Genomic DNA, 10,611 nt, shown 5'->3' with positions numbered 1-10,611 from the left:
CTAATCTTTAAACCTTAAATAAGGTATTGGCTCAAAGTGTTGGCTAATATTAATAAAGGTATTGGCCCAACAATTCTCATGTAATAATCCAACAAAGACAGAAAGACACCTATTCAATGCTGCGGCTGCAACCCTCAACCACTACATTGAGCGAAATCAATATAAAGTCGCTCTGTCAATATATCGTTCTTGACAGCATCAAGAAAAATAGACCAACGGAACAGAACCAAGCGGATGCCTTCACTGAAAACCGAGAATGAGTTTCCTTGTAACCGTTTCGCACCCTCCATTCTTCTGGATGGAACCCTGCACACAAAAAGATCAAACCAGCCACTGCTCTTCTCTAGCGACAACAACCGACTGAGACATTGAAGAAGGGAAGGGCGTCGTCTCAAAAGCCTACGAGTGTGAGTGTGACTCCTCTGCTTCACTCTTTTCCTTTTCTTTTTGGAATTTTTCGTGAACACTGAAAGTAGAGCTTGTAAGTTGTAAGGACATTAAAAACAGTTAACATAGAAGACAACATCAAAACATCATAATCATGTCAATTAACATCTAAGTTATTCCCACAAGAGTGTGTTTTTGAAACAGAGATTAAAATAAAAGCATAATATTAAAACGGAATTACAGTAAAAGAAGTGAAAGAAATTTAGCACATTTCAAAAGTACAGTACATACCTGCCCAACTGCACCATAGTAAAACTAGCATAATGAATCAGCTTGTCCTTGTAAATCATAGTCAAATGAGGTTTCAATTCCCAAGATTAATGGACTTGGGGTTAGCAATGATTGACTACTTGTACCACCAGATACTAGTGCAAACACTCATCATCATCCCTAATAACTGTCATATTCTTTATCTAGAAATGAATCAATTTGTGATTCCGGACTTCAAAATTGATGCTTTCCTGCCATTTGAAATAGCAACAATGGAAAAGCAAGGTAGAAAAAAAAACATGAAATTACATATAGCTCATACACAAACCCACAAGGCATACATATATTTGGAACACAGTACAAGAATTGAAGAATTTAAACTAGGAATCTTTCTTACATTTTAGAGTGAAGGGAATTATGGGGACAAATGAAAAAGCCATTGCTCCAAAAGATAACTAATATAAGCTATATCATTTTTTGATTAAAAAATGAAAAGAAACGATATAAGCTAAATATTATGACGTAGTATCTCAGTAAAGGTGTTAAACACATTCCAATGCTATCATGCAATGCAATTATTACCTAGCATTCAACTCTTATCCAAATCATTCTGCATGTTCCAGAAATTTCATGTCTATCAAGTCATTGTTTGTTAAAATAATAGAATGTGGATCAACTTTGGTTGATATTTCTCACTATCTATATTTGCATTTACATCATTCAAATGTTCATCCATCTAAGACAAAAAGTTGTCTTTGAATGTCACATACATATGACAGAATATTCACATGATTAACAGAAATATGTACTATTCAAATACCAATGTATTATTCAATGGGAAAGCAACCCACATCTAAGCAGGAAGCATACAAGTTTCTTACCTAACCAAAATTAGAGATTCAAAAAGGTATTATAGTGTAAGTCATACAGAAATCTGAAATGAAACCAAACCTAACCAACAAAATAGATTAATTAACCTGAGAAAGAAAAGTACTTGATTAAAATAATGAAAGACAGTACAGAACTTATTAGTATCATCATCTCATTCTTCATAAAAATACTTATCATGAAACAAATAATTGTAACTCTGGATGAATCTTATGAAGTTTTTTCAAGAATTCATTGCATGGAATGCTTGTTTCTTTCGATGTAGGTTGAGAAAACTTCGGAAGAATGCTTTTAATATCAAAATCTTTTGACATGTTACAAAGACAATTTAAGATGGTAGAAGTTAATTTCGAGTCCAGAACAACACCCTTATCAGCCATTTGATGAAGCAATGGAATGATGTTTTCTGTCTCTCCCGTTAAACTATAACCCTTTAGCAATGTATCAAATACAATCGCGTCCGGTACATGGCCAAAAGCAATCATTCTCTCGTAGAGTGACTTGACAACATCCAACTGCTCGAGTCTTGCGAACCTGTTAATCAATATTGAAAAGGTGATGGAATCAGGAACCAAATCCATCTTAACCATATCGGATAGCAATTCCTTTGCATATTGAAAGTCTCCTGCTTTGAGAGTTCCATCAATTATAATATTAAAGGATGAAACATCCGGACATTGATTCACATTCCTGATTTCTTGAAATAATCTCTTTGCCTGATCCAAACTACTTTCCTTGCACAATGCAGCCATTACAGCATTATAATCAGTCACCGAGGGTCTAATTCCATGAGCTAATTTTTTATTGAGAAGTCCTTTTGCAATACTAAGCATCTGTATTTTGCACAAACCATTAATCATGACACTATAAGTCAATGCATTGGGGGAAATTCCTAAGTCGATTACACATTTCCAAAGTTCTAGTGCCTTAACAAGTTTTCCAGCATTTAGATAACCACCAATCAAGGAATTATAAGTTACTACATTACCCGCTACCCCCCTTCGAATCATTGTATTATAGATACTTGCAGCATCACCAAGACATCCTGATTTGCAAAGTCCCTGAATTGCAAGATTATACGTGAAGACATCAGGCTTAATATGAGATTTCTTATTCAATAACCACTTGCAAAGGTGCACTGCTTGTTCAATTTTCCCAACTCTAAATAGTCCCTGCAACAATGTGTTGTAGGTAACTGTGTCAGGTTTCTTCCCCTTATCCGCCATCATTTCAATAATCTTGAGTGCATCATCTAACCGACCTTCCTTACAAAGTCCACATATCATGACATTGTAAGTTACAGCACTTGCTTCTTCCCCCTTTTGCATCATCAAATCCAACACTCTCATCGCATCAGACACCCTCCCGTTCTTGGAAAGCCCATCAATGACAACTGTATAAGCAACAACATCAAGCTGGATTCCACGAGACACCATATCATTCAGCATCTTCGAAGCTTCTTGCCACTGCCCATTCTTGCAAAGGGCATGCATCAAACAGCTATAGGTAACCACGTTCGGCGAAGTCCCCTTTCTCAACATCTCATCAAGGAGTTCCTTACCCCTCCCAATGTCACCTTTGTTACAAAATCCACCAATTAGAGAATTATATACAAAAACATCAGCATCCAAACCTTCCTTCCCCATCTCCTCCATCAAATTAAAACCCTCATCAACTTCACCATTCTTACAAAGGCCATCAATCAAAGCACCAAAGGTAACTGAATTCGGCTGGCATTCCTCTTCCGCACCCTTCATCACCCGAAAAAATGCCCTAGCCTCCACCAATTTCTTTGCTTTACACAACCCATTCAATAGGGTATTGTAACTAACTCTATCAGGGCACACATAATTCCTCTTCATCTCATGAAACAAGCACATGGCCTTCTCACAATCACCGTTCTTAACAAATCCTTTCAACACAAGGTTCATATTATACACATTGACCCCAAAACCACGCTTGATTATCATCCCCACTACGGCGAAAGCAAAATTCGGCTTCTGGGAATTGACAAAACTCTCAATCAAAGCACTGTAGGAAGTGAACCTTGGCAGAACAGAGACACGGACCATCGCACTATAAACCAACACGACTGAGTCATAGAGCTTCTGCTTCCGCAGGTTATCGATGAGGGTGTTGCAAGCGGATTCATTCGGCACCGAACCGGAATCAACGGCACGGTGGAAGAGGGAAATGGCTTCAGAAAGTGAGTGAGGGTTGGATTTCTCAATAAGAAACCTTAACTGTGATTCTATTGAAGCTGAAGGAGCATGGAAGGTGCGAAATGAAAAGATTGGTGAAGGGTTAAGGAAGGGTTTTGGAGTCATTGTTAATCCACGGAGAAAGGAAGCGGAAAATACTAAAAGGTTGATTGTGGTGAGAACTACTGTTGAAATGAAAAGTGTGCTTACTTGAAAACTGTGGTTACTGAAACGAATGTTGTTTGCTGCTGTGAAGGGTTGAGAAGTAATTGCACACTGCAGAGATGGGAATCCCACTTCCTCTCATATTTACATAACCTTTAATATAAAACTATTCACTAGCAGAAGGGGTGGAGCAGCACAGCAGAGCTCAGAGGAAGCGCCGGCGGGGGAACAGAAGCGTGGAGATCAGATAGAATGCAGAAGCGGAGGAGAGGCGAAAACAGATAACACAGGACGGCAAGTGAGTCACCAGAGGGGGGAAAACAGGCCAACGAAGAATACACCAGCACTGGAGAGAGCAGAGCGTCAGCAAGACTGAGACAGGATCGAAAAAGTAGGAGGCGAGGTCGCAAGGTAGTGCGAGGAGCAAAGTGGGAAACTGCCCAGAAACTCAAAAAGTCATATAATTTAATTGAGATAATCAATTTTAATAAAAACTAAATTAATTAATTAACCAAATCACATTTTTATGAAGAACAGATTAAAAACAAAAAATGTAAGCAAGAAAAATTAACTAACCTTCGGTGGTCTTCAAACGAGCAGAGTATGAAGGAGAAGGAGCAAGAATGTGACGCGGAGAAGCTGGCGGCAACGAGGAGCACACGATGGACGACGAAGCTGGACCTAGCGACGCAACGGATGACAAAACTGGACCAGGCAAAGAAACTGGCGATGCGACGAACTGGACCTGGCGGCAGACGACAAGGCGTGCTGGACTAGGCGAAGAAGCTGACGACGCGCGAAGAAAAGAAGCTGGCGAAGAATGGCGGGACGGCGGCGGTGAGAAGAACGACGGCAACTATGGAGGCTAGGGTTTGAGCGCAACAACTGGCAGCGCTGATTCTCACTCCTTGCGGGGGTGGGGAGACTTCTGTGACTGTTCTGGGGGTGAGGAACTGCAGTGTAGAGGAATGGGAGGCGTTCAGGGCTTGAGGTGAGGACTGAGAACCAAGGTTCTGAGAAACGGACCGGTCATCGAACCGTTCTAGTCACTGGTTCACTGGTTTACCGGTCTCACCAGTCCAACCGTGGTTCAACCGAAAAAACCGTTTTAGAATAAAATAATAGATAAATTATAAATAAACATTCTAAAATATAATTATAGTCTAATATAAATTTTAAAATATCTTCCAAATTTAAAATACTACATGAAATGTCATCAACCAAAGCTATATGATCTTATCAGAATACAAATACTTTAGTAAATAAACATAGGCAAGCAACTCTACCACAATCAACAAGAGGTGAAAAGGAAGAGAGAGTAGAGAGACAATCAACATATATTACACATTCATATGTACAACAATTGACAAGTAGAGACAGGTATTACATAAACAAATTGGAAGCTTGCTGAAAACAGCATTACCAAAACTGCAGTGTCGAGTCTGCAATCTCCCAATCTAAAAACATGAGAAAGTATCTATGAAAGTTCCCAATTACAATTGTTACCAAATAAAAACCAAAAAATAAAAACACATTTTGTTGTTTGACCATTATATTATCTCAGGGAGGCTGTGCAATTGATACAGTTGGGAACCCAAATTGAGTTCCAAAGAAAAAAATGGGTCAAAAAATACAACTTACCCATTTTTAGTCCTAAGCTTCCCTGTATTTCCTATCATGGTCACCAACCCAAAAAATATCAACCATTTGACAAAGAATTCATAGTTTAGTAACAGTTTTCTATTAGCATCTATGTTGGGCCTGGTAACAAGATAAATTCACAGCTTAGATATTCTGAACACATGAAAATACATGGATTGTGTAGATCATATGACCAATATGATTTCTTTCTTGATTTTTTGTGAAGTGGGTTCTGTCATCTCTTTCTCCGTTTTCTTTTCTCTTCATCTTAATAAAATTCTTCTCTCATGTAAAAGAAATAGATAAAAATGAAAATCTCTAAATGGATGAGCAATGAGCAGTGACAGAGTCATCAATCCTCAATTTAATTAACAAGATTAACAAGATTTTCAATTTAAGCAAGAAGCAGTGAGCAATGAGCAACGACAGAGTCATCAATCACAGGTTCACAAGAACCCACGGCAAACCACTCCAACCCAACAATCTCAACAGTCAAAATTGTTCAATAATTATTCAACCCAGTAACAAGTAACAACAACAAAGTTCACAGCTTAACTAACAATAATTATTCATAATTATTCAACAAAGTTCACAGATCACAGTTCAGTTCACACTTCACAGAAAAATCAAAAATCACAGTTCACAGAACTTCACAGTAACGAAAAATTATTCAATTATAATTAAAAAAATTACCTAAAAGCTAGAACCTAGAAGCCTTGAACAGAGCACGCAAGAGGAAGACACCGAGAAGAGGAGCACCTTCGAACGGGGCAGTGGCTGCGGTGGAACAGAGCTAGCACCGGCGGGACCATGCCTGCGCGACGGAGGCTTGCACGTTTGCACGGTGGCTGCGCGATGGAGGGGAAGTGAGGGAGCCGGCGGTGGCTGGACGGGAGTGAGGGAGGACCAGGAGCTCGATGAGAGGAGCTCAGGACTGAGTGTGAGAGAGGCAGAGAGCGTTCCTGGAGACTGGACTCTGGAGTTAGGGCTGGACTGGAGTGGAGTAGTGGAGTTAGGATTCAGCACAACCAAAACGATGGCGTTTGCTTCCTAATTCAAAAAACCGGCCAGATCAGGGTTCGGTTCGACCAACCGATTCCCGGCCAGTTAGTGGTTTTTAAAATTGCGATTTTGGCATCTGACCGATTCTTTTTTGCAATGGTTCACAATTTGACTGGTTCGACCGAACAATTCAAATCGATTTTTAGAACCTTGTTGAGAACCTAGGAGAATCTGGCACGTTCTTTTTTTAGCAGCACAAAGTGATTTCATGAGAATTGGCCGAATCTCAATTCGGTTTGACCGGTCAAAAATCGGCCGGTTCATCAATTTTTAGTCGGTTCCAAAGACAGTAATTTTTTTATGTTGATCGAATTGTATTGATGTTCAATTTGCGATTAGACCGAGTGAACCGAGTGATCCAATTTGGTTTCCAGAACTATAGTTGTAACTAGGAGTGTTCATTTTGAACAATATTGGTTCAAAATTTTTGGACATCATCGGCAAATATTATTATCTTTCGTCAATACTTGGCCAGTAATAATTAAAAATTTGGTGAAAGTATAGGGATCAATAGAATAATTAAACCTTTTTTTAATTGAATCAATATTCAATAGTCAAATTAGTCCCTAAAAAATGAGTGCTTCTTCAAATTCGTCTTTAAAAAAATTATATCAATTAAATTAATTTTTCAAAGATTAAAAATTAATTATTTTTGTCCTTTCGTAACTCAATTAATAATTTTTATCAAAGATTGATGATATAAAACTTAACTGACAACATACATGATACCTAGCATATTCAATTAGATACTGAACATATATTTATGAAAATCCATCAATTTAATCCATTTTTTCAATTATATAAATTCTAATCCTAATATAATTTAAGGGTTAAGTACTGTTTTCGTCCCTAACGTCTTGGGTCAAAATCAAAATCGTCCCCGACCTTTTTTCGTTATTAAAATCATCCTCAATGTTTAAAAACGCTTTAAAATCATCCTTTCCCGAATTCTTGGACCAAAATACCCTCATCATCATCATTCTTCTCTTCACCTTCCTCACCCCACCACCTCCATTACCACCAACATTGCCGGCGAGAAGAAGAAGAAGAAGAAGGCTTCGCCGGAGAAAAACGACGCAGTGACAGCATTGCCACTAGGTTGCCATTGCCGCTACAAGGTCATCGTTGGATCACCGCTGGTTCATTGGAGAAGAGAAAGAGAGAAAAGCGATGCGAAGAAAGGAGAGATGGGTTGCTGCTGTAGGGCCGCCGTTGCTGCTGCAGGGTCGTCGCTGCTGTCGCTGGTTTATTGGAGAAGAGAGAGAGAGAGAGAGAGAGAAGCGATGCGAAGGAGGCGCTGCCGCCGCTGGTTCATTGGAGAAGAGAGAGAAGCGATGCGAAGAGAGGGAGGGACGGGTTGCTGCTGCCGCTGGGTCGCTGGTTCATCGGAGAAGAGAGAGAGAGAGAGAAGCGATGCGAAGAGAGGGAGGGACGGGTTGCTGCTGCCGCTGGGTCGCTGGTTCTCCGCCGCTGGGTCGCTGGTTCATCGGAGAAGAGAGAGAGAGAGAGAGAGAGAGAGAGAGAGAGAGAGAGAGAAAAGCGATGTGAAGGAGGTGCTGCCACCGCTAGTTCATCGGAGAAGAAAGAGAGAGAAGCGATGCGAAGGAGGAAGGGGTTGCGGGTTGCCACTGCTGTCGCTGCGTCGTTTTTCGCCGGCGAAGCCTTCTTCTTCTTCTTCTTCTAGCCGGCAATGTTGGTGGCAGTGGAGGTGGTGGGGTGAGGAAGGTGAAGAGGAGAATGATGATGATGAGGGTATTTTGGTCCAAGAATTCGGGAAAGGATGATTTTAAAAGCGTTTTTAAATGTTGAGGATGATTTTAATAACGAAAAAAGGTCGGGGACGATTTTGATTTTGACCCAAGACGTTAGGGACAAAAACAGTACTTAACCCTATAATTTAACGACACTAAATTGATAAATTTTTATAATATATTTGTTCAGCGTCTAATTGAATATATTAGGTATCAAGTATGATGTGAGTTAACATTCCGTATCATCAATTGTCGACAAAAACTACTAGTTAAGTGACCGAAAGACAAAAATAATTAATTAATAATATTTGAAGGACTAATTTGATTAATAAAATTTTTCAAAAAAACGAATTTAAATAATATCTAGCCTATCTTTTAAAGAATAATTTAACTATTAACTTTTTTTTATTTAACACTTTTATCAATGTTATGACTAGTGTGATTTGAAAATTTTTCAATTTGAAATGTTAGTATAAAAAACTATAGCCCTTTTTTTTTTCTTACTCTTCAATGTTTTTTTTTCTTACTCTTCAATGTTCCTTTGCAATGGAAATACGATTTTTTTTTTCCTCTAATGGAAAGGCGATTTATAATTCTACAGTCGTTTTTTTTTCCGCTGTCATTCTCTTTTTTGGTATAATATGTATTTGGAATATATGAATGGCTGAGTTTCATGGAAAAAATTAACCTTGAATACAAGATATCATTGATTTATTTGTAATCAATCCCCAGAAAATAAAATTTATGTTTTATAATTTCAAAATATTGTCAAAGCATAAAAATTAGAACACATAGTTAACGTAGACAACAAATTTTAATAGCCTTTCAGCTTCTATTTAGTGCCTTGTGTTCGTATAAAAATTTTATTTATTTAATCAATGTTGTTATGCTAATAATTTTACCATTTTAGCTGATAGGGTAATCAATAATTATCAATAATAAGTCGATATTAATATTATTAAGTCACGAAACAAAATTTGTGGGTAAATCACTAAAATAAACCAAGGGGATCAAAAAATTACACAAATAAGCCAAATTAAAAATTTTTTCATGAATTAACCGGTTCACATTTCTATATAGTTCGAATCAGCCTAATTCAAACTTCATCTACATGTAACTGATTTGAATTACCTACACACGCACACACCTACTAATTCGAATCAATCTGATTTGAATTACACACACTAATTCGAATAAGGATGATTCGAATAACACACAGACACATGCACATAGTAATTCGAATTGGGCAGATTCGAATTACTCAATTTAAAAAAAATTATTAAAATATTTAAAATATATATTTCTCGAGTAATAATTTAAAAAATTTTATTAAAAAAATTTATTAAAAAATTAATAATTTAAAAATTAAAAAATATATATTTTATTTCATACATTAAAAAAAAGCTAACAAAATATTTAATTATGAGACTTCTTTAAAATATTAATGAGATATCAATTCGAATTCCATACAATACAATACTCTGTTGCCCATTTTTAATAGCTCATGAATATTTTTTAATAAAATTTTTTAATAAATTTATTTCAATTATACTATAAAAAATATTTTATTTAATGCAAAATAATTTTAAAAAAATGGCTTAAAAAATGTTAGGAGTACTATAAAAATTTGTAATGTTCTAATGACTTAGGTAAATACATGCATATACTCAAATTTTAAATAAAATACTCTACATAGTCAATAATAATTTAGAAATTAAAGAAAATATTTTATTCTATACAAAATAATTAAAAAATATATTTTATTCCATACAAAATAATTAAAAAATATATGTTATTTCATACAAAATAATTTAAAAAAATGGCTTAAAAGATGTATTGTATGGAAAAATATTAAATAAATTTAAATAAATTTATTAAAAAATATTCATGAGCTATCAAGAATGAACAGAAGAGTATTGTATAGAATTCGAATTGCTCACCATATAATTCGAATCAGAGTGATTCGAACTTTTCCATGCGTAATTCGAATTATGTAATATCTCACCATATAATTGAAATAAATTTATTAAAAAAATTTATTAAAAAATATTCATGAGCTATTAAAAATGGGCAACAGAGTATTGTATTGTAGCCAATGAGTAATAGCTCAAATGGCATAGTCTCCCCATACTCAATTAAGAGGTTGCGGGTTCGAGTCTCCTATCTTTGGTAAAAAAAAAAAAACAGAGTATTGTATTGTATGGAATTTGAATTGATAACTCATTAATATTTTAAAGAAGTCTCGT

At 36.5% G+C, this 10,611-nt stretch overlaps 1 protein-coding gene across 3 annotated transcripts; it reads right to left on the bottom strand.

Annotated features, from left to right (window-relative positions):
* LOC107625122 (pentatricopeptide repeat-containing protein At4g28010) lies at nt 267-6,589 on the bottom strand. Of its 3 annotated transcripts, none has more exons than XM_021115674.1 (4): nt 6,246-6,589; nt 4,488-4,981; nt 679-4,347; nt 267-466 (listed from the first exon to the last, which is right to left on the bottom strand). In XM_021115674.1, exon 3 carries the CDS (start codon nt 3,870-3,872, stop codon nt 1,722-1,724), a length of 2,151 nt encoding a protein of 716 aa, XP_020971333.1. In that variant the 5' UTR covers nt 3,873-4,347; nt 4,488-4,981; nt 6,246-6,589; the 3' UTR covers nt 267-466; nt 679-1,721. The 3 variants fall into 3 exon arrangements, with proteins under 3 accessions (XP_020971333.1, XP_016183187.1, XP_020971334.1); XM_016327701.2 differs by having other exon boundaries at nt 4,488-4,864; XM_021115675.1 differs by lacking the exon at nt 6,246-6,589 and having other exon boundaries at nt 679-4,257; nt 4,488-4,994.

Source organism: Arachis ipaensis, chromosome B02, assembly GCF_000816755.2.
Source record: "Arachis ipaensis cultivar K30076 chromosome B02, Araip1.1, whole genome shotgun sequence".
NCBI classification, from domain to species: Eukaryota; Viridiplantae; Streptophyta; class Magnoliopsida; order Fabales; family Fabaceae; genus Arachis; species Arachis ipaensis.
This window is presented reverse-complemented; position numbering and strand designations above follow the sequence as displayed.